This window comes from Excalfactoria chinensis, chromosome 6 (genome assembly GCF_039878825.1).
Source record: "Excalfactoria chinensis isolate bCotChi1 chromosome 6, bCotChi1.hap2, whole genome shotgun sequence".
Classification (NCBI taxonomy): Eukaryota; Metazoa; Chordata; class Aves; order Galliformes; family Phasianidae; genus Excalfactoria; species Excalfactoria chinensis.
This window is the reverse complement of record NC_092830.1, coordinates 24,220,243-24,245,892: the sequence shown is the minus strand read 5'-3', so window position 1 is coordinate 24,245,892 and position 25,650 is coordinate 24,220,243. Positions and strand designations below refer to the sequence as shown.

Below are 25,650 nucleotides of genomic sequence, written 5' to 3'. Positions count from 1 at the left end.
ACATCCTCTATACCCTTAAAATCCATATTTAGCCTGCCTCTAAAATATTCTGAACTAGAACTACATACTCAGTAAACAAACTGTACTGTGGACATAACATTGCTGCACTTCACTTTACTCATGTTTTGCACCTGATACCATCTTATCTTGTTTCCCCCAAACAACCATTGAACCTTTAATTCACAAGTCTCCCACCCAGCTGCTCCCTACCTCCTCCAGACATGAAGGCCCTTCTACTGACACAGTCACTTTTGCACTGAAATTCAGCAGGCAAAATCTCTGAAGGGGATGGCCCTGCACACCATGGAAGAAAGCATCACTACCCCCCAGCAGTTAGGGCAATGTCTCCACCCTGGAACCACTCACAAGCAAAACACTATAAAATGCAATTGAATTTCTCTTATGGAGGACACAGTAAGGCACTTGTACTTTCTATTCTCTGGAGACAAAGTTTAAGATGCAATGGTGATCTATCTTAATTCTGCATTTCTGAAATTCCAGCTGCTGAGTTTTTGCCAAATTCAATGTTCTGTAAAGACACAGGGCAGGAAGGAGTTAAGAGCATTCAGTGGCAACTAATGACCCATTTAAATCCATCTTAACCTTTGAACATGTGCCCAAAATCCATTTTGCAAAGGGAAATAAAACAGAAATAATAATTGGAAAGCAGAAAATAATATTCCTTGGCCTCCAGTCTTTTATTTGTCCTCTTGAGGTGACTCATATCTGCTGAGCAAAATAACCTGAGTTTGTTTCAGCAGCTGCACCTTTGCAATTGTATTACCTAATCTATAAAGTAATGTCTCTCAAAATGTTTCACTTTGCTCCCATTTTAGATTATGAACTCTGCCCCTCCTCTTTAAGAGCTGCTTGTGCTGCTGCTCCACAACTGGAAGTGCAGCTGCTGCAGAGGTAAGGAGGCACAGAAGTGCTGCCAGTTGGGCAGGAATTCAGCTCCTGGAGGTGGCTAGGCTGGGACAGTTTCAGACCATTCATTGCATATTGATACAGATTTATGGTGCCCAGGCTTGAGACAAATAATTGAATTACATTATATAGATACAATGTAATTATAGATACTGTATTATAGATTACAGTATAGATGCAAACTTTGAGTAAATAAGCTCTATTTTTCCCATGTAAACAACGCAGAACAATGTGTCAAAATACACAGGCCAAATGCAGTCTGAAAGTGCATTCAAGCTATTTACTAAGGAGTCCAAGGTAGGTGAGGCATAGCTATCATTAATACTTTCTTCAATGGACATGAAAAACCATTTCCATATTTAAAACCATAAACATGCTGACAACTCAGAAATATTTAACATGCTGAAACTCAGCAGAATTTGCTTACCCAATTTCAGCAATAACTGATATTTGCATATGCTGATAATACGCAACAAAGCTTTCTTATACTGAGAAGTTACTCATTTTTTAGGAAGTTGATACTTCCTAAACTGCTCTTTAAAGGCGTTCACTTTAAGCAAGCAAACAGGAAAAAAAGTTGCAGAAAGGACTTCCTCTTAGGATTTCTACAGCAGCTCAAAGACCAGTGAAGCAGCTCAGTGTTATTCACACAGATCAAGTCTCCCTCTCTGGATAGCAACATGGCCACAAAACTGCCATCTCAAGAGGAATGTGAGAGCTGGACAGCTTTTCAAGTTGCAGACCTCCTAAGACAGGTACAGAATGTCAATGTAACGCTTTAGACAGTTCAGTCTATATTCAGCTAGCAGAAAGTCTTACCAGATACCGTGTACAGATAAACTAGTCAGCAATTGCAATCCATGAGAACTTACCACAGTTTTCTTGGTGCTCTCCTACTTTTTTAATAGAAAACTAATTTGTGGCAGAAGCTGTTAACTATGATCTCCTACATGGCCAGTCAAACTAATATGCTTGCTCGCAGCAATATCTTTTAGGGTACAAGAGGTATTTCATACCCCTGTTTATACATTGAGAATAAATATCCAGTTTAGTGAAGATGAGCATAGATCTTAGATTTCAATTTTGCTTTAAAATCTGCAGCTTGTGAGTAAGAGTTCAACTCTTCATCATTTCTTCTCAGTGTATATATAGCTACTGTAGCTGTTAGGTGTTTCCTTAAGGTAGTTTGGCCTTTTTCTTCAGTCTTTCCTTTGACTACTTGTAGCTTTTTCTACCTGTCCATTCCAATGCATGCAAAACAACCTGAGTTGCAGTAAGAATTTCAAGGTTGTCTCTATTTAATACTATGACTCAGCTTTTAGATTTCTACATGTAATTGTACAATCTGTCTATTGACTGCATTTTGATAAATTTCATCTCCTTTTATTTTTATTTATTCAAAGGAAATTTCTCTATATTGATGGAGTTCATCCTACCTCTAACTGCTGAAGTACCAATCTTTGCAATGTTTGCTTCACTCAGAATGTAATGTTACTAGGCTTTTATCCTTCTCAACTGAAGGAGCATACAACATCTTTTGAGGGGAAAACTGTGATATCAGGTGTTTCTACAATTGGTTCCACTTGTAACCACAAAAGAAAATAGGACAAAGTTTAAAATGTTCATGTATTTATCTTTCCACATTTGCCTTGTGCATAAATGCATACTCTTATGCATGTACAGCCTTTAAAAATAAAAAAGTTGCCTGATGCAGATGGACCACAAGTGGACCACAGTCCCCACACTGAGAAAGCAGACTTGTTACGTGGAATTAATTCATACCATATGATAATGTGACAACTAAACTCTTGAACTTATTACTGTGAACAGTTAGTTGGAGAATTAGCTCAAGGCTCTACAGCTTAAAGGAAATCAGACTAATTGAAAGATGATACAGTGATTCTAATTACCAAGACAGAAAATTAATAATAATTGTTTAACAGCTCATAGCCTCAAAAGGAAATGCCAGCATGCACAGCATAGCTGCTGATTTGTTAGGTGGAAGACTTAAAACCCTCCTCTTCTACCTTTATGAAAAGCTATTAATTCACACCACAAATTAAAGCAGACAAGTGATCCTGTCACTGCAGCATAGCCAACAGTGAGTGCTTGGCTGTTCTGCATACCAAGGACCAGTGCTGGGAGCTCATACAGTGCCTCATCACACATCCCCAGGAGATGCAGTGCCACTGCCCCCACAGCCAGTACCACATGGCTGCTAGAGACTCCCCCAGAGATCAGCTGTACCCATACATGAGCCCTAAAATCATGCTGCTCAGGTAGTAGGACCAAGCACTCAGAATTGAAAAATGCCATAAATGGGATTACCTCTACAATCTGAGCTTGCTCCATTTTATATATTCATGATAACCTGTAACTGCTTCTGCGTGCACTATCTTATCCACTCAGGAAAAAATCTGCCTCTTTCAGTGCAGAGAAAACTGTATGTTTTGTGCACTATCCTGGGCCGTTACTGATATTGTAAAAAAGGCAAGGCCAGGTCTTGCTGAAAAAGAGGGAACAAATTCATGGTGATATCAAGTTAATTTTGCCTTGAAACATCAGATCCTGTCAGTGCTCTACACACTATTTTTACCTGAATCCATGCAAGTCACATAGCAGGGTGCAGAGGTGATGGGAGAGCAAAACACATTTCCTGAGTGTTTATGTTGAAATTCCAGGCTCTAATTTGCATCAGTGGTGAGAGCTGAACTGCAACAACAGTGGGAGCTCTGCACGGAAGCTAAAAATTATTGAATACATACACATATACCTTAGATCCTGCCTAGCTTTAATTAGATGTCCTAAACCACTGAATTCTGTGAGGGCTGTTCCAAAAGTAATGCCTCTTACTTCATTAAGTTAGCTCATAACAGATGCTCGCTGATGTTGGTGGTATAGCAGTACATTTTGACCTTTCCCACCAACATTCCACTATATTTTATTGCAGTCTGACAGATGGCAGCAGAGGGGCAGTCTGACAAAATGGCATCTGACATGGAAGTATGTATGAAACAAAGGTGTGCCGTTGAATTCCTTCATGTAAAAAAAATATCACCCATTGACCATTACTGAAAGTTTATGGAGACCAAACAGTGAATGTGAGCACAGTGAAGCTGCACATTTCTTTCATCAGTGGTGATAGCAATAGTGGATCATCTTTTTTGTGTAGATTTTTACGAACGTATCACTCAGGCTCTTGTTCATCACTGGTGAAAATGCAGAGTTTATGGTGTTTGTTATGGTTTAAAAAAAAAAAAAAAAAAAGGTTTTTAGTTGAAAATTTGTCAAATTTTGTCAATTAGTGTTATTGTCCTTTTTGTATCTGTTGCAGTTTCCATGACATTACTTTCAGAACAACCTACATATCTAAGTTTTATTTCTCAGGCACCTAAATTCCTCTTACTCATGCAGGTTTCATCTCAGAAGGTGGTCAAAGAAAACACAGTGGGTTAATATTTCTGAAGCATTTGGACAATTAAATGGCTTCTGTATAACAGCTCAAAACAAAACTACTCCAGGTTCAGAGAAAGTTTTGAATATTCATCTGTATGCGTATATAAGATGAGAAGTGAGCATTGGACAGAACATAATCCACTGAACATCTGTTTCATTACTGTCACATCAGCCCTTACATCCTGTGGCTGATGCTGAGGTTATAGATTAAATGAATGACAATGATAGTGGAAACTTGGTAGACAAATGCACATACTTATTCCCATTGTCTTGCATCTATGCTATAACTGCAACTACACAGATATTCAACGTTAGGCGTAAGCTGTATCTATTTTGTGTCCATTTTCTATGTGGCCTAGCCCTTCTCCTCAGTACAGGGGAATTACTTTAGAAAATATATGCAAATATTTCTGATTATAACCTATTTTCACTGATGTTCTCTGTTAGTGTCTGAGCTGGTCATTACTGTCACAAAATTTACAGTTATAATATAGGAAACAGACACCAAGAACTGATACATATGTGACAGTTATGGCAATTTTAACCCATGATTTACATTCCATGATGAACAGAATTCCAGCTTAAATACTAAGTTTACCTAATTACAACAAATGATTGTTTAAACCATTACAGGCCTAGTCCTCCAAAAACCTGAATACTGTCTGTAAGCTTAAATAATAATAATAAAATAAAAAAATAATAATAATAATAAAATAAAAAAACATGTTACAGAAGAAAGATCCTGTTTCTGAACCTAATTTTTTTTTCCAGGCAATGCTCATCTTGCCCAGTGTCTTTCTCCTGGTACATGCACAGTTGTTGGTTACAGGCATGTAACATGAGAGCTCACTCTCTCAAACAGCCTCATCTTCCAGCAGTCAGAGTATAACCATTTCCTCAGATTACAGTTACTTATGGGCTATGTCATAGAATCATAGAATCCTCTTGTCATAACCAATCTTTTTCACCTGTGTCTAATTTTGTCCTCTTCTTATCCTACTGCAATTAAATCTCCATCTTGTATTTTTGTTGGGCTCTTTGTTCTCTTTGTTACATTTTCTGCTCCTTAATTCCATCTCCTCCACTGGATTCATTATTTCGTCAGTCCTTATCCCTTTCTTCCAAAGAAAGAGATAATACTATGCCTTATCTTTTCTAATATAGAAGTCACTACCTATTCCTAATCATTGCTATTATCCTTCCCAGTATTCTTAATTATCCATACCAACTATTTTTGCAGCTGCAATATTTGAGTGTGGAAATATTAATAACATCTTCATAAATGTCAAGTTTAACAATCAACTCTACTTTTTCTTACCTCAGTTTGGAATGCCTGAATCTGCCGTGCTTGTAGAAAAACTGGGTATGGATGGATCTCATTTCTTGGTAAGCATATATTATATAAGAGGTACCAGTCAAATGTATTTCAAGTAAGGCTTGTATTCCTTGCAGTGCCAAGCATTACTCTGACATTTTCATTCTACATACGCACTTCTTCATCAACTGCTCTAGCTTCCCATTTTGATACATTGATTTACTTCCCTGACTGGAGCACTGTAAATCCCAGCCACCGTTTCCTTCCCTCCAGAGAGAGCACAGATGCATAGCACCCATTCTCTCTGTATTCACACCTATGTTCTACAGTAGCCAGGAATGTCATGTATGAAATAGGACTTCCAGGATTGGTGATTTTGTTGTTCGGTCGTTTCTTGGTGTTTTTAAGAAAAAATATATTTTAAAGCCATTGCTTATTTTGAAAATTTCCCTAAAACTTGCATGATTACTAGTACACAATGCCACAAATTTTGCATGAGATGTGTAGAGAATTCTGGGAATCTCTGAAAAATTCTGACAGCCTCTTTTGTTGAGTTCTGTTATTGTGTGTTTTTTTTGATTGCTTGTGGTTTGTTGTTGTTGTTGTTTTTTGTTTTGCTTTTTTTTTCATTTTTGCATGACTGTGGTTCTATTGATTTCAACTAATATGTAGATATAGGAATAGAATAATTCCTTGACCTTGAGCAATTCCTCTGCACTTACTGCATTTGAGTAGCTTCTGAAGTAAAATAATCTTAAGACCTATTTTAATGAAAAAATAATTGTTACAATAAGAGATATAATCTTTGCTTGGCACTTTCGTTCTTAACAAAGCTGTTTGCTGGAAGCACCTGAAGGTGTTTGTGTTAACAGAGGATCCCATCCTGTAAAGTGATTTGTTAGACCACAATTACTTAGCTGCATGCAGGTTTAGTTTAATACTTCATGGCCACAAAATAAAATAGTTTTCTAACAGTTTATGGTAGGCTGACAAAGGTGTCCAATATAGGCTGGATTCTGTCCCTTTCATGTTTTATAAATCAAACTACAAAAGATGCCACAGTCACAGAAAGTCTACTGCTGGAAAAGGAAAGAGGATAAAGCTGAATGGATTGGCTCTTCATGCCTGCCGCAAGTAGCAATGTGCAGCAGAGTGAAAAAGGATATAAGAAGTATTTTCAGACATTAGTGGTAAATAAAGCACAAGTGAAAAAAGCAAGAGGAACCATGGGAGGTCTGTGGTGATGATGAGTGAAAGAGATTTTTTTAAAAAGCAATATGACTAAAATGAAAGTATTTTCTAGTATGCTTTTCTACCTACACATTCTCAAACACTTCTTTAAGGACTATTTTGCATTGCAGAAACCATAGCAATGTGCATGATACAATGAGAACATCAATTTTTGAAGGCATTGTGCAAAAACTGAAGTAGGGCAAACACCTGTAGTAACACTCCTACAGATTTCTTATCTTCTTTCATTGAATTATTCAGAAGCTTTGTCAACATAATGAATCTGTAATAAGTTTGAAATAATTAAATACAACAATACTAAAAAAAAATAAAGAACCTATGTTTTGGTATTAATTATAGCATTATTTGAATAATTGCAAGATGCAATTCACCTATGCACAAGCTAATATGTAAATTAACTTATAAATAATTAAACAAATGGCCCACTTATTTCAAGCTCCTATTTTACAAGAAAATTAAAATACTCCAGGAATAAGAAGTTCCTCCTCTATTACACAGTGTCTGATTTAGAATGTAACCCCTTAGCAAATCACCTTTGGTAACTTCTCCTGTGATGGAAAAAACTATTAATATTAAAGATTTGAGAGATCTGGTAGAGGAGCTTTTCCAAAGAAAAGGAACATTCCTTTAGACCAAAAGCAACAATCTAATATCCAGCCCCCGATTTTGATAATGCTGGATGTGGTGCCACTCCTAGAGGCATCACAGCACCAATTGTAACAGTTAGCAAGATACTTGAGTCCATCCCTCCCAGGCATGGGCACAATGCCCTACTAACATATAAATGGGTGTCTGGAATACCTGCTTCACAAGAATGCACACTCTGCTTTGCTAACAATAGAATGATGTTCCTTACATTTTCAGATAAATGAAAGATGTAGGTAAGTAGGGGCTCTGCGGCCTCCAGAAAGAGGAGGCTGCCCACACCTTCTCTCATTAATGATCACAGTTCAGTTTCTCTCTCACCTGGCTTAAACAGTGCCTATATAATAATACAAGTACACACAATCCTGGTATTCTCTGACACAACATATAATAGAATAATAAGTTTGATATGGTACATACTATAATTACATATTAAAAAGCTGCATCTCTACTCTATCCACTTAAAACGTGATTTCTTAACTTTATCAACTGGTGTGTAAGCAGAGGCTAGAAATCCAAAATACTTAAGTCCTCAATATTTTATTTTATTTGTTTTAACCTTTGGCAGGTGCCTTAGGTTTTGCATCTCACTTTATCATACAGTTCCAAGTGCCATATGATTTACATCACTACACTCCACAATGCCTTAACAGATGTCCAGTACTACCTTTGAACACTGAGCTAAAGTCACTGGAGAATAGCTGGTCATCAGTGGAGACTAGACAGAAATGTACACACACAAAAAAGTAGAAAGTACATCAAGTCTGATACCATCTTCTAGTTAGGAGTTACAGGTTTACCTACACAAATTCATTATTTATAATAAGCAAATACAAGTCTGCCTTGGTATGTGTGCATAGAAACACTATTAAGATAGGTTGATCTCTTATGATGTACGTACAACACTGCTGTGCATCTACATAACTTCAGATGGATGTTAAGATGAGGCCTGATTTTAATATAAGCTCTGTTAGGCATTACTGAAAATTCTGTCTAGACTAGCAGATGAATAAAGAAACTCTGTGGTGCTTCCCATGTGAGCTGAGTGAACTTTGCCCTCTACATTTAGAGAAGAGCAATTTTCTGCTTTACCTATGCATGTTCTGAAAAAGATCTTCTGCCTTAAGTATTGTTACAGAAAGCAAATCAGAGAGCCTGCACAGGTTGGAGACAGTCTGACAGGAACCAACCAAATGCCTACCAGCTCTTCACAAGCCTTGTACAAGCTCTTGTTCCCTCAGCCTGCCCCAAACCACCTGTTTCCCTGCCATGATATCAATACCTGAAGCCCATGCAGAGAAAGCTTTTTGCACCTGTGAGGGATGCTCAAATCAAAGCTGCAATGCCCCTCCAGTGAAGGCCCCTTGGTTGGCCTTGTTGGAACCACCAGCATACCAGATGTGTTGGTTTCCTGTGTGGTTTCAGCACAAACAACTATCATTTCAATTTTTATCCAAAGAAAGGATACTACCAGAACTTAAGAAATGCTGCAGGAGATAATTATCATAGAATCAGGACAGTTTGGGTTGGAAAGGACCTTTAAAGATCATCTCATTCCAAGCCCCCTCCCTTCTGTAGGCATGGACACCTCCCTCTAGACCAGGTTGCTCTAAGCCCTATTCAGCCTGGCCTTGAATGCTTCTGAGGAGGGAACATCCACAACCATACCGGACAACCTGTGTCTCACCATCTTCTGAAGCTTACCATACAACTAACACAAAATCACTGAGGGGGATTTCTCACACAACATGTAATTCATGCCAAATGCAAACAGCAGTTTACTCAACAGTGAATCAAAATGGTTTATTAATACTAATGTCTTTTTGAAGTTTAAGACATTCAGACCCAAAACATGCAGGTACCATAGCCACACACTATTTAGTAAGTTGGCCATAACATCTTAAATCCATTTTTCCTGGATTCAGAACAGAAATAACCAATACCCATATGATCAAGGTTGCAGGGAGGGAGTGTTTTGGAGTCATTCTTTGGGTGTTTAAAACACAATTGCTTCATAGCAATATTACATTCTGTTTTATAAACATGCTGGGTGCCAGGCAGATCTTTTATATGGAACAGAATTGCATGCATTTTATAAAAGTTTAGAAGGAATAATTCTTCCTTTTCTCATCTGTAGAATCTAAAACCACAGAACGGTGGTATATTAACTCTGAAATGCACTGTGCAGTTTCATTTTCTTTTTTTATCTATAATACTCTGCATGTGATAGCTATTCAGTATGCAGGTCATATCTGAATGATGCTAATCTCATCCCAATGTGCAAATCAGCATTTAGCCACAGCTGCATTGCACAGAGCATATTATATTCTCTTGCTTTTTTAATGTCTGAATTTGCTACACTATACTCTTCTTTTCTGTTCTAAGAGTAGGTTGCTTGTTTGAAGTTGTCTTTTTTTAAAACTTTAGGTTTGAATTTCCAGTGACAGACCAAAAAGGATATAAAAAACAGTGAAATCTGAGTTGAACTTCAGAACACAAATAGGTCAATTTTATTACACGGATTGCTTATAGAAATCTACTGAGAAGTCTCAAACATAGAATCAGTATTTGACCATTTTTCTAAACAACCTTTATGTATTTCTCCTCTATTTTGCTGTTTCAAAATATGTATCAGATCACATGGAACACGAGCACTCTGGAGAAAAGCAGTCCTATTTCCATCGCTAGCAGTTTTGTTGAGTAATACTTAAAAAAGGGAACTTGCATTTTCCTGTGGGAGATTTCTGCCTCTCTGCCAGTGCAAAAAACTGCCAGAGCTATCCACGTTTGGCTCACTGAGGCTGTACTTTCACATTCATTTGTGTCAGACGTTACAGAGAAAAGGCAAGGATTGTCTCACTCGGATGCCCTCCCATCCCCACCGTACAGAAACAGCAGACAGAAAAGCACAGGCATGAAGGTCCTCTGCTGGTACACAAACCCTGCAAGGTCCCTCAAGACCTGAACTACTTCCCCAGATTCAGCTAAGAGGGTGTTTCCCAATACCAGGAGTGGCATTTTAGCAGCATGAGGTGGGGGCAGATGAAAGCTGAGGTTTGGTTTTTGTTAGCTGTCAGAAAAGTTCTAAGCTGCATCAGGCTCTGTTCAATCAGATCTGACATACAGCCATGTATACTCTGTTTCAGAAATAAAGTTTGGACCACAAATATCCTGAGGAAAACAATGTCTTACTGAGTCCTGTGTAAACAAGAAATTGGCTAATTCATTATTAAATCTGCTCCAAAAGGCCAAGAAACTCTTTACCATGTTTTCCCCACATATCAGTCAAGAATAGAAATTCTCCTATGAGTGAGGTCCAGAGAAACATAATGACAGAAGTTACAGCTACTGGTCAGTAATGCTCTTGTGACAGATAAATGCTGCAATTCCATTACCAGTGTGATATAATGGTAAACCACTCATCTCAGAAAACCAGAAAAAGCTTTCACACAATCACACAAAACTTCAGTACTGGTATTTTGGGGGTCCCATTATTTTTTTTTTCCGTGCAAGTAGAAGTGATCTTTGCAATCTTGTCCTGCCTTCAGCAAGCACACAAGCTTCCCCTGACAAAAGTCAGCAATTGCTCTTCATAGGAAAGTGACAGTACAAAAAAATTAGCATTTCCAGCTGAAAAACACAGATACATCATACAATTGCATTAAATTACTTGTTACTGTGCATTATTTCTACTCCACTAATGTTAATTTCTTCTATTCACATTTACCTACATCTGACACATTTCCCCTCTCCTTTCCCCAACACACTTTGCTAGGGTGAGTTCCTGTATCCTCCCCTTATCACAGCCTTCTTTTGGGTACTTTCTACCCACCCAATGCTTTCCTTCTTGTCAGCTTCAAGCCAAGCTCTTCCTTTCATTTTCTCCACACTTAGTTCCTTGTTTATGAAAGGACATTACTCCTGGCTGATTAATTTGCAGTTCTCAAGGCTTTCCTCATTGCCATTCCCCCCTAGCTGTAGAGGTTCCCCAGATGCAGTGAGACAGCTTGGATATGAAAAGTATACTTTCAGAAACAGCTTCATTTCAGGTATTCCTGCAGGCTCTGAGCTCACAGAGTCAGTGAGGAGCCTAGAAGCTGGTAGGAGCCAGACACATTCAGACCTTGAACTCTTCTGCACTAAGACGAGCAATCTTGGCATCTCTCCCTGTAGCAAGTCCCTTATGGACTCGGAAAACACTTAAAACAAAGCTGTTTGAAATTAAAGTTTCTCAGGGTAGATGGAAACTGAAAATAGTTCCTCCTCCAGGGAGATGGAAGGAAAGCATTAAAAATGAGGGCAAAGGGTATAACAGAGAGCAGAGGAGCACAGTCTTTGCCTCTCAGCCATTCTTGCAGACAGCAACAGTGGAGCTACCTATGAGTGCAGGAACAGCTTTCTGGGTCACTCTGAGCATCCTCCACTCTAAGCAAGAGGAGGGGTACTGGGTCAGCTTTTAGCTGCTTCTAACCAAATAGGAAACAGTGCCTAAAATGATAGGAGCAGAGCATAGACAGGAGCTGAATGTAAAAACAAATAACTAAATAGAAACTAAGAGTGATCTTAAAGTGATCTTAAGATTAGGGCTAAAAAGGAGACATTTTACAGTCTGTCACTTCTGCTGCCTGTCAGTCATCTTTTTAAGTAATAATGTATAAGGACAATATTTATTCATATTCCTTCAACAAAGCAGAAGGCATCTGTAAAGTAAAAATATCCGTATTCCTCAAAAATCGAAAAAACAAAAGGTATGTAGATATATCTCAGACATATCTACAGTCAGTAAACCATGACACTGAAGTTGTACAACTTTCTCTGGTTAGAGAACACGAGTTAATTTAGCAATCAATTCATTAATTCATTACACTGAGGTAATATTAGTAAAGAAAACAAGAGAATAAAATGGCCATAACCTATCAGTGCAATCCTGTAGTAAAAATCCTGAGTCAGTGCAAATGTATTCAGTTCAGGGCTGACTCCCTTTTTCTGTGACAGAATCACATTTCTATTCATATTCCAAATGCTGCTGCCAAAAGTGATTTGAGCATAAATTTGTTTGTTTTATTCAGTGGCTGCAAGTGTTGGGAAGTGCTTCTCTGCTTTCTAGTTTTTAATGCTCTGGCATACAACAACCCAATCAAATTCTATATGTCAAATTATTCATAATTATATTAAATATGGATTAAAGGAATACCTTTTGGCCCCGAATTCTTTGTTCTTAAAGTTCACTGATAATTTTAAACAGTTTTTAATAATATCCTTCAAGTCCTGTGGACCTCTCAAATTCAAGGAACATTAAAAAAAAAAAAAGTTGTGGAAATTTAAGCTACTGTGTCATGATGTTTCCGACACTCACTTTGTAAGCTCTGAACTAAACAACAGAAAAACTCCACACAGTCTCAATATTTCCAGCTTTGAACTTCCCATTTCTAGTTTATTCAAATATTCCAGTTATATAAATGAGCCCCTTCCGAGAAGAGAACATGTTAGGAAATTGTCTTTAGAGATCTCTTGTGATTTTAAGAATCTTCATTTTGGGTGCTTTTGTACTGCTTCCTTCCTGCAAATTGGGAGATTTTTTTTTTTTTTTTTTTTTTTTTACAATGCTTGCAAGTTGGAACTTAATAACATTAATGCCAGATTTTTAAAAATCTGTCCAGAAACTATAATCACTCTCCCACAGTCAAATACCAGCTGCTAAGCATTTCAGAAGACTTCTACTGAAGTCTTTAGTACTTCTACTTTCCAATTAACAGTTTCCTGTACAGGGCTACAAATTTCTATTTCTCTTCTCTCTATTTTATGCTTGAAGAAGCAGATGAATGTGGGAAACAGACACTAAAATAACAAGTTCCATTTTTCTTTGTCTTCTATTCAAGGCTCTGATCTTAAAATAAAATAAAATAAAAAATCAGTTGGCAGAGGCACATTGTAAGTTACAGAAAGATTATTAAATGAATTAATTATAGGTTTCAGTGAGTAAGTCCTACAGGAGGTTAGCAAAGTCACCCAAGCCAAGAAGACAGCAGGTCTCAATACTTTTCTTATTGATAATATTTATACCGATGAGTCTTTTGCACTGCACAACTACTGAACAATTATATCTCATTTTATGTCTCTTTGCCTGGATGTCATTCAGGCCACACAGCATTGGATGACTGCAGCTTGCGGAAACACTAGAAGCAGCAGCATTTTATGTTTCTCTACTAACCAGGAACTAAAGTGAAACAGCTGGTAACAATTTCCTAAAGATACAGATTTAGATAAAGCCAAGGTTATAAAATGGGTACTCCAACTTTCTTGCCAAGGGTGGAAGAAAAAACTCAGGAATTGAAGTTCCACAGGAGAACCTGGCATTTAAAAGGTAAAAAGATGGGTTTTATAGAAGAGTGAGAGACCTGAACTAATTGAAGGAGGGAGTATCAACCAGCTTGCAGTAGTGTTTCCTATGGTAAACCAGAGCTTCCTATCCCAAATGACTGAAAGATTACAGACTTTTAAAAGTCTTTTTTACTCATAGTATATCTACAGCAACTTCATCAATGCTGCCTATGCCAGCTCTATGAAAGGACGTTACACCAAAACCTACAGGAGTAAGAACACTGAAGGAAAAGCTGAAAATAAATCTGTAGATCACTGAGGTATCTACAAGAAGGGAAAGCTTAAGACCAGATGATTTTACTGCCCTTACATCTATATGAAATTTCACACATATCTTTAATACAGTTAAAGGAACTGCAAGGAACTTGTGTTCATTTTTGGGTCCAATTTCTTTTGATGATTTTATTATAAGAAATTCTAATAATTGGAAAAATTAAACTCTCAACTGTACAGTTTCCCTAGAAAATGCTTTTTATAAGAATAAAAACAAAAGCTGAGTATTCTGTAATCCTGTAATGGAAAAACAGCAGAAAGAACGTTAAAATAAAAACACAGATCTCACAAAGGAGGCTGAACTCATAACTCTAGTTCCTTGACACCATGAAAATGAAAAGAAACTGAGCAGTAGTCAAAGTAGAAGCAACATCAACCCAGCTGAACCAGGCATTCAGTAGGCACTGTACTGTTTTAAGCATCTTCTTGGGGTTCAGGGAACCATGGTACTCAGCCTGGAAGATATTTCTGGAGGTTTCTGGGAAAATGCCTCTTCCTGCAGCAAGGACTAAGGCCAGTTTATTTATTTATTTATTTTTAAATTCCTTTGAGGAAAGATGAACAAGATTAAAAATCAGTGTCATGATGGAGTTTTTCTAAGACTGGGCCAGTCTTATGGCTCTATTCTGGTTTGAAAAGAGCAATACATATGACTCAACCTAAAACCAGGATATCCTGAGAGAAGCAGAGAGAATGGGAATCACAGGGGCCAGAGTATGAATACTCTGAAGATGTAAAATTATTCATTTCCATTGGGTTCAGAAAGGACTTGAATTTTCTGTGTGCATACAAGATCACATAATGTAGCAATCAGTACAGAAGTTTTAGCATGAGTTTCTCTTCCAAACAGGGCACATACAAAGGCTCCAAAAGTTGTCATGCAGCTTGGGCTGGTGAGTGGTACTAGTCCTAAAGCAACAAAGTATTCCCAGGGAGTTACACTGAGCTCATATTCCTACAGAATCAAAGCAGAACAATTTGGAGTCTCGACTGCAAAAATATGTCAATAAAAAAATAAAATAATAGACCCAATTTAATTTCCCAGAAGAGCAGAGAAAGAAATGCTTTTTTGTTGAAGTACCTTCCAAACCTGTCTGGATGCCATCTACTGCTACCAAGTTAAAAACTCAACAAAAGTACAGTTATCCCCTGCAAGATATCCAGGGGATGTGACAGAAGGATGATTATGATTACACCAGCATCATCCTGCAGGTAGATTTCAAAGATATGCTTATGGCCTAGGAAGAAGATGAACAATAACCTGAACATATTTTCCTAATGCCATCTGAAATTTTATGGCTCTTTTACAGGTCCTAAGACAGCTAAAATGAAATCCATGCAGCCTACAGTGCAAGTTTAGAAACAGATAAATAAAGACCAAAATGCAAAGTTTTGTGGAAGTTCTCATTTGTAAAATGAAACTACCCTGTTCCCTTGCACATTATACCCTTTGTTCTAATTAAGAACAATGCTAAGAAAAAGAGAGAAGGGAAATTCAAATACAGTGACTGATAATTTTCAGTGTAATGCTGTCTTTACTTTAAAATCATCAGGATGTGGCTTGCACAGCCTGTTAGCTGCTGATGTGCTATTACAAGTAACAAAAGCTTTCAACCATTCCTAGGATGGTTCAATGGGTATTTAAAACATTTATCACTCTTCCCACATCTGAAGTCTCACAGAATTTTCCCACCTTATAAAAAGCATACAATACAACTGCAGAGGTCTCTCTTCACTAGTGACATTACCCGGTGCCAACTCACAGTCAAATCACAGACTTCAATAGCAGGGAATCTGGCTTTAAGTTCTAGCTGAACTGCTAAAAAGCCACATGCTTGGGAAAGACTATGCTGGAAGTAAATTAGAACTCCATCAGTACCTACAGATCCGGAACTTAGAAGAATTTCAATTGTTTTATGTTTTCTAGGCCTCCAGAATACTGAAGAATAAAATCTTTGGAAAATTCACATCATTGTGGCAAATGTGTAATTTCTGCTTACAGGTTTGATTTTCTGTAGGTACTAATGAATTCAGTATTTCAGTTTGCATCCAAAGAAATCTTTAAAATAGGCACAGAATTCTCACCATTTAGTGCAATACTGTTAGTATCCATGAGGCATGCTGTAGAACACTTTTGTTTCTGGGCTTTGCTTTCTACTTCCTTCCTAGTTCCTGTGTGACTGGCTTTTTGGCTCAACATTTTGCCCCTTGCTACTTGGACACAATCTACATTTTTAAAACATGTCATTGCCTGCTTCCCTTTTGACACTGTCCTTGAAAAGCATAAGATTAATCACTATTAAAAGTACTAATGGCCTTGCACGTGCCCTGAGTTCATCATAGCATAGCTCTGACAATAGCATAAACACTTGATTTTGCATTAAAGTTACTTAGAAGTCCTGATGTACTAAAAACATCCACTGTGTCTAGCCACTTGAATGTGATTATATTTTTTGAAACAAACAAAAAAACACAGATAGTAAATTACAAATGTGTATTTGATATTCTTAGCTGATAAACGATTACCCTTTCATTGCAATGCAAGGAATATGTTAATGCTTGGCCCTAGTTTCCTATGAAGAGGGAAAAAGCAGTACTTCATTTGCACATTACATTGTCAGGCTAGTATAAAAAGCAGATTAGAGAACTTCTGTATGTACCAGCACTATGTTGTGAGAGAGGGAGGCTCTTCACAGCTTTTCAAAAAATAAAAATGAGATAAAAAATAAAATAAAAAACCTAACCACTTCAGCCTGAGTGGTACACAGGATATCTGAAAGATATCTGTGGAAACATTAACACTAAATTTCAAAGAGACATCAGGAAGAAAAGTAAATAAAAATCTGTTAGTATAAAGATATGACCAGTTATAACAGAGGGCTTTTTGGGTTATAGCCTGTACACTTCCCTAAATGAAAGTCCTCTGCTAACAACCTTTCAATCTTTGTTAAACCTGTGCTATGCTTTATTTATGGCATTATCACTCCTTTTTCCCTGTCCAGTTAGATGCTCTTAAACTTTATAAATACATTTTCTGTTTGGTCTTCAAGTATATTTATGATTATACTCATGAAGATGTTCAGGAATGTGAGGAACTGGAAGCTTTGTCAAACAGGTCATTGAAGACCCTTGATAATTTCCTATCACAACCCAAAGCATCGCACTGGTTCCAAACAGGAAAAATATCCTTTCAGCTTCACAGGTAAAATGGACATAAACTGGTATTTACAGACAATAGCTGCATTTTCACAAATTAGTATAGAAAATGATTCTGAGGAAAAGAAATTCTTGAACATGGTTTTGTATTTGCTGAGCTCCAGTTTGACATAGCCCATATTCATAAAACGTTGGGTATGAATTTGAATCAGCTAAAGCCACTTTCGTTAAGCTCAGTGGTACCCAAATCTACAAACTCTCATTAAAAGTGGGGCCAATCCAGAGGTCAACCACCATCCCACCACTCACCTCTGAACACATACATGCCCACATAAATATACAGATATATTCCCACATACACAGCAGTGGGAAGCAGCGTTCTCTTTCAAATACATAGCAACATGTAATGCCTCTTTTACTTGACAGGTGATACGGTATAAGAAAACAAAATAGAAATAAAAACTACTTCTAGTTACCTTCATCTGTTTATACTGTATACGTTACATGGGTGAGTGGTTAGTCTCGCATGAAAAGGAGTTTGAGAGTACTAAGGGACAAGATAGTTGAATTCTTTCTATAATGCTTTATTATTTTTTTTTTTAAGTAGAAATATGATACTGCTGTTCAGCTTTATGAAGGAGGTGCACACCACTGTTGATTATTTTAATAATTTATAAGGAGTCACCTGTAACTGGATTTTGGTTAAGCCTACCTGCCTGAAGTTTACAATAAATTAGTTCCCCATCAACAGTACTGAGGAAAAGTAAGCTATTATAAAACACAAATATAACAGTCATATAACAGTCATTCTGTGGCCATCTTAATTCATTAAAAAAAAAAAAAAGTTTTATTTCCTATTTTAATAAAAGCACAGCTTTTCAAAGGCATTTTAACATTTTAATTGTATTAGAAGTAGCGACAAGTGTTTTTGTCCTGTAATTAATTGATACATTTCTAGTATTTATAGTTACCTAATTCAGTGTGAAAAGCCATACTGATTGTTGGTATTTACAATATTTATTGAAGCATGAAGAAAACTCATGTAATCAAAATTGACTATTTTTATCCAATTAGGTGGTTTAGTGGTTTTGTTTGGGTTTTTTTAATGTACCTTGGATTCACATTGCTACAAGACTTAATAGAAAAGCTTATAACACCATGCCATATTATTTTATAATATCTAATAACTAATACACAACCATTGTCCATTAGTGCTTCTGGAGATTCATGATCATTCAGAGCATAGCACATGATTTTGTGTTAGAGCTCAATGCTTATCCAATTTCTAGTTTGCTTTTGTGTTGACAATAGCATATGACAGTTACTCTGCACTATAAGTTGTCCTAAAATCCTGATTAAAATTTTTAAATGGCACACAAGCAAAAAAAAACATTTATCACTCTTCCCACAAAGTTTAATTTCTATATTAGTCAACAGTAGAGGGGTGAGAAAGGGAGAGCAAAGTCAACAAGTGATAACTTTTTTCTACAAAGCAATCACTTCCATATACTGTGCCCCTGGGAGACTAATTTAAGATGTGCTTGCAACCAGCCTATTTTGTCCCAGCATAAACCACCACTCATTTTCAGGTACTATCATAATGACAGAATTATAGAGTGGATTGCAAATATGTGCACCATATTCCTGGAATGGATTTATTCTTGAAGCTGCAGGAATCTTAGATGCTCAGATGTGAAAGCACATTTGCATGCACAGCTTTGACCTCTACTCTTGCTCTTTGCCCATTAATGTGTCTCAGCTGGTTTGTCTTTCAGCATTCAAAAAAAACTTGCAGTAGTTTTCAAATCTCAACTTTTGACAAAGAAAAGATGTTTCTGTTCCTTTCTACTCACACATTAAATTCTGCACAAGATTGATTCAAAGGTATACTGCTTCAAATGGTCAGATGGTAATCTGACTAAAATTTAAATGTCAGGTCATTGCCTTGTAAAGATATATATATATCTTTACAAATTTTACATAAATATTCCATTTTTTTCACTGCAAAAACCACAGTTCCTAACCACTGTAACTTGGCCAGTTAGTCAATAGAATAGTTGTTTAAGTAGGTAGAAATAGATTGTTGTATTACTTTTTGCCCTAAAGGAGATACATGTATGATTACACATATTGGAACAGTAAATGCAGTATTTGGCATTATTTTTAAAACTTTTAAAATCACTGTCAACAGATTAGTTGCTTCAAGAAAGAAACAAATGTATATATTTCCTATTAAATCCAAAACAGCATCTAATTCCACTCAAGCAGTGCAGAACATACTAAGAGTAGAGTCATATACTTCCAATACTAACACACTTTGAGAACTTCAGGTGTAGAGATGGCCATCATTGTCTGACGTGAAGTGTCAAAGAGAAAAGACTGGTATTCACATTTCTAAAGACTCACAGTGTTGAAAGGGAAGAGGCAAATACTGGGTGCCCCAGGAGCTCAATAAGTAAATAAAGCCTGTGCATTAAGATCAAGCAGCAATATGGAAGTAGAGAAGACAGACACCACGTTTATTCTACCAAGAAAAATCTATGCATAAACGTATATGGAACCTAACATGTTTCCTGAATCCAAAAGTAGATCTCAACTTTTTCTTCTGAAATGCAACTAATAGCTTAACACATACCAAATAAGTATAGCAATTCATTTGCCAGTGACATAGACTGTTAAATTTCCACAGAACAGAAGAAATAAGAAACTTTCAAAGTACATTTTCCCTTGCTTCTAACTGGCATTATCTGTCTAGTTTATAATACCCAAAGAAAAAGGAAATCAAAATTCAGTTGCTCTTCACCTTTGTAGCTGTCCCCACAACAATCCATCATCCAGAAGCATCATTAGCATCAGACATGGTGCACTGATATAAAACATTGTTTACTGCATTAGAGCAGAAAAGGTTTTAATTAAACCACTGAAGTACACTAACATATCTAATGACATTACAGAAAGTCAGCAGGGATACAACATGTATAAGAGCATTATATTTACAAGCTGTCTTTCAGATTTCCACACTTAGAAGAAATAAAGATGTTGCTTATATCAAAGTCCTTAACCCTTTTGTAGCCAAGTACTTCAAGAAAGTTTCCATAGCTCTGTGGTAAGCATGGGTTAATACTGCAGTATTCATCTTCAGTTTTGCCCCTTCAAGAGGTGGCTGTCATCTGTTGGAGCTGCTGTTGCCATAACACACTAAACAGCACTCACCACATCATCACAGAGAAGGAAAGGTGTTGCCACTCCACAACAGACATGTCTTCCAACAAACATGCACCCTTAGAAGTCTATATCTACACTCCCCATGCTGTCACCCAATTCAGTCAAAGTGTGAACCTTCTCTGTAGACACCTACAAGCATTTTTTTCCAGTGGCAGAAATAGTTTTTTTCAGTCTGAACCAGTACCACAGGATTTAAGAAGTATTGCCAGATGGTCTGTTCAAAATTGTCATGAAGGTAGTTATTTTAGCAGTCTCAGTCTGGTATGTAAGCCTTACATACTAGCAGTGGATCTTCATTATAAAAACTACAATGTAATACTGCTGTTTACCTACATTACCACAATTGTGTATGGTGCTCCTTCTCAAACTTGCAATGAGCTGCAATTACCTTAAAGTCTATCTTTTTACAAAGTTATTCTATCTACTGTTGAAACACAGCAGCCATGGTGTTGCTAATGGACACAGTAATTATTCATTATTTATAAAGCTCCTTACTGTGACTGAGGCAACAAGGCTGAAGAAAGCTGTTATTTTTCAAGATGCCTATACATACACAACGTTTTTGTTACTGTATGAATTGAAGACATATCTATAACCACTGTGATTATTAAAATGAAGCTACACAGAGGAACTAAAACACTGCACTCAGAGTGTAAGATACTATCAAAGAAGATATAGCAAATCTATCCTACTACCTAGGGATGCATGCTCAAAGCTAAAATGCTCCTTAGATTTGTGAATGAGCATACGAAATTGTTAGCTCAATGTGAAAGAACAGGCAGCTTATGATGTGGCTTATTTCCAAAGAAGGTGGCCAGCCATGGGAATATTTACAGCTGTCAGATACACACAAAGTCACTGTTCAGTTTCCAATTGAGCAAGAGCATTCATTTCTTACATTAATATTAGCTACTTCTGGTTCTCTTCATCAAACTTACTTTGCTTACAACTACACATATGGTCTTTCTTGATCTTTCAAGTCTACTTTCACACAAATGTTTTGCTTTCATGCTGGCTGTTGCAGTTTTAAGATTGCTGACTGCCTCTACTGCATTTACACTGAGTGGTGACATGAGTCCCACAGTTTCTGTAGAGTCTTCTCAGGCTCAGCTGTTTCCCAGCACTTCTTGTAATAATTACTACTTGTGTCCAGATGCAGGAAAGCGGAAGGCAGCTGCTCTTGCAGGCAGTGTCAGCTGGGAGCACTTCTGCTCAGTTCCCAGACCCTTAGCCAGCAGGGGCAAGCTGAGGACTCAAAGCTCCCCCACTTTCTGGGATTCTCCAGGACTGATCCCATTGCCTCCAACTGGCCAAGAGACCTGTGAAGTCTCCACAGTCATTTAATTGTTCTGTACAGCAGCCTTTAAGTAGGACTATGACTTAACTCTCTAGTAAAAAGGGTCCTTGCTGGTCTCGCCTATCAGTCACCTGAGAATTGATTTCTGCTGTGCTATTTCCCGTTGTCATTTTCAGCCTCCCTTGTGAAAGCATGATGAAAACTCTTAATCTTCTCTCCAGAGAAGAGAGAGAGCTCTTGCTCTACTCACTGCACGATGAAACATTTTCCACTGAGCCTCTGCCATCTTCACAGGATAGCACACTTCCTTTTTTTAAGATCAATATTCAGATACTGAAAAATATCACCTCCACACCCAGTTCAGCTCATCTTCCTTGATGTCCTCAGTAAGCAAGTTAGATTAATTAAAGCAACAGTCTCATAACTGGTTATGGGGCAGTGCTTCCCATTCCACCTTCCCTATGTTTCCCCACACCTAAGAGGACAACTTTTCCTCCAGGGTTACTTTTCAGCCACACTAGTTCCCTAATTCAGTTTATCACACAACTGCTGGTGACAGCATGGGGAAAATAGAGGAAGCAACATCCAGAGAACTTCTCTAAGTGGTTCTAATGACTGAAAACACAGCTTCAGTGCCTGATTTCATAGAAACCAAGATAGCTGAAGGTACTGTGCCAGGTCTGGGTCTTCCCAATGACAGTTTTCTTATTTACCCTCTCACCTCTCTCCCCAACCAGAAGCTTTCAGGGCAGTTCCTTTGTTTAACTTGCAGCTGATTCAAGCCCCAAAAGGGTCAGAAACACCAAAGCCAGCACAGGGTGGAAGATGTACCATTGAGCCAGAAGCTGAGATAGAAAGAAAGAAGAAGGACTGGGCCTTCCACTAGCCACAAGCAATGGGATGTACTGCTGCCTCATGCAGTTTCCACTCCCAGAAGTAGCTTGTTCATGTCAGGAATGAAGCATCAAGAGGATTGTATATCAGACATATTTCAGAATATGAAACAATTAAAAGACTTGCGCAAGTTATCTAGGGGAGACTGATTGATGGAGGCAAGGAGTCTGCTGGAAGAACTGCCATCATCTCAGCTGCAGACTGGTAGACCAGAAGAGGGAGAAGGGCTTGCAAACTTCAGGAAAGACCAGGTAGAAAAGCAGACCACTTAAACAGAAAAAGATAGGCTGAAAAGAAATAGCACAAGTAGGCCAGATTTCACAACAGTTATAAAGGTCAGCACATGACCCAAGTCATTTGCATGCAGATATTGGAAAGGAACTCAGGTAGTTGCAGGTAGCAACTGGGCTCAGATGTTATCTGACCTTGATGAAAGGATGATTATTAAGAGAAGTTAACAGTTCCTTACAAGGTGCCATTATTAAACTAGGTCCAAAACCAACTGACGACTCAGTGTGCTTCCAAGGAAGGAGTCCTGGTCAGCCCCTAAGACGACAATCCTGCATCCAGCAGGATCCCCTCTGATAACATTGCTGCAGTGTGCCCTGCTACTTGAAACATTCCAGCTCACCAGCATTTTGACTAAGACAAAAAGCATTCGCCAGGTCAATAATTCCTAGAGCTGGCCAAAAATGAAACTTCTCAATTTCAATATTTTCCCCCATTCACTCATTTAGAATGAGTGCTTGCAGACTTCCCATAGAAGTAAAAATAAAATTAATCAGATCCACTAAAGCAGTAGCGTTGACATGCTTCATTTGAGACTTTTACCTTCTATTAAAAACATTAAAACAGAGCAATTCAACTTCACCATTCTTTTTTCCTACATTCTTAATAACTGATGAACCTGAGTCCTTCAAAACAGTTTATTTAATTGATAAAGTATCTTTAGTTACAAATGATTCTGCTAGAAGTCTGGCTTTTCTGAATTCTGAGTAGATGTACTTAAAAAAAAAAAAAAAAGATTTCCTAATCTTGCAGTCCACATTGGCACCAGACTCTGCCAGCTTTTTCTGAGGCTGAAATTCAGAGTCATAGTATTTTTCCGTATGTGGGGTTTGTTTCCCTTTTCAAACACTGAAACCTAACTTAATTTGCTTAAGCATTTAGTGGTTCATGACTAAAAATAAGGGAACCGGAAACTGGTTTAATTTTCTGTGTTCCAGTAAGTATCCTTTCAGTAAAGACTTATAAATACAGAACATCACTGTTAGTGAAAAAGGCAGTATATTTTTTGTTGCAGAACTTCAGAAACTTATCTCTTCATCCAGAAAGCCTAAGACTACTCAGAACTTCTATGTTTGAGGAAAAAATAACATGAAATTTCCCATCTCACATGCTAGAAAGATTTATATTGCAGACCAGGCCTTACTGCCACAGACCACAGCAGTTCTCTGCAAGCAGCTCTCAGGGAGGACACTATTCATTCAGCATACAAGATTTGATAGGTTCAAAAAGTCTTGGATGCCAAATGCGATTAGTTCTGGGTGTAGAATGGGCTGAAAATGCTAGATCATACCAGATAAATCACAGAAAGATCCACCCTTAGCGTGTAGAAGAATAGAGGATCAACTAGTTTAATCTTCACTGTGACTCCTTCAGCACCAAAAACATAAATAAATGCGTATGCTTTAAGTACTCTTGCAGAGCATATTTCCCTCAAAATAATGTAAACCATGGGGATTCACTGAAGTACTACTGCAGGAAGATCACTCTTGAAGGAAAAACAAATTTACGATATCTCAGCAGTCAAGTATGGCAAGCTATGCAATGCAGACTCCTCAGCCTTGGAGTTCTGGCAAAACAATGCATATTATATGTATTATGTATATGTATTACATATTAAAGGTAAAATTTTAATATGCATTGAGCATAATCAGATCATCCATGGGGGAAATAACTTGTTTTCACTTAAAATGTTAAAGCAGCATTGCTACAAAACAGATCCCCAGTGGTGCTAAGTTTATCCTAAAAACATCAAGTACTCTGTTTCTTCTGGCATGTCAGAAAACCAGACCTCAAGCTCCCACAATGCTTTAAGCACAGCCCTTAAACAGTGGTAGAACAATGGCAGCAGCAGTTCCCAATGGCTGTCAAATACACAGAGCCTGTCCCCATTGGTCCTATTTACACCAAGTTTTCCTGAGTATATTCCCTACCAATACAACTTCATTTGTACTCTGGGAGTACTTTTCTTCAAGCCAAATACAGAGGTGGCTACTGTGAAATCATAGAAATAGTACATGTATCAACTCCAGCATCATTTGTGTGACTGATGATTTCACTGCTGGAGGACCACCAGCACCCAAGCAGTGAGGAAACTCCCTGGCTCCGAGTGCAGACTAAACCTCCACACTGCAGCCAGCCTCGTGTTATTGCAACCTCTTCCACATGCAGACCTGAAAGGTCAGAAGTGTATCAACACAGTTAAATGTCTGTACCAGGATTAGCTGCTGGCATAGATAAGCACATCACCCAGCTCTGGCTGGCATGAACTTAACTAATCTTGTCCTTACTGAGCAGCTCTGTGACTAACAGGACTGCTGATCATCTCTGCTTTATGTTCAAGCAGTAGGCTCACCTCTCCTAAATCACAGCAGCAGTTTCTTATACCACATCTATAACTGTGACTTCAGTTTCATTGCAGCCTATCAACCATTAATTGTCAATTAACATCATTCATTGTGTTTTGAAAGTAATAGTAGCAGTCTGTCATGATTCACTTGAAACCACACAGATCTGTTTCACTGGAATTATGTTAACTACACTT

General features: G+C 37.7%; 1 protein-coding gene across 2 annotated transcripts in view; it reads left to right on the top strand.

The window, feature by feature from the left end:
- Positions 1–1,547: 1,547 nt before the first annotated feature.
- The window catches only part of BLNK (B cell linker), a 91,159-nt gene continuing 67,056 nt past the window's right edge, over positions 1,548–25,650 (top strand). Inside the window, exons 1-2 of one of the 2 annotated variants that reach the window (XM_072340123.1) lie at positions 1,548–1,682; positions 5,707–5,769. In XM_072340123.1, the coding sequence (XP_072196224.1) occupies positions 1,608–1,682; positions 5,707–5,769 (138 nt within the window). In that variant the 5' untranslated portion in view covers positions 1,548–1,607. The remainder of the gene's footprint in view (positions 1,683–5,706; positions 5,770–25,650) is intronic. The other variant, XM_072340124.1, reaches the window with a different exon arrangement.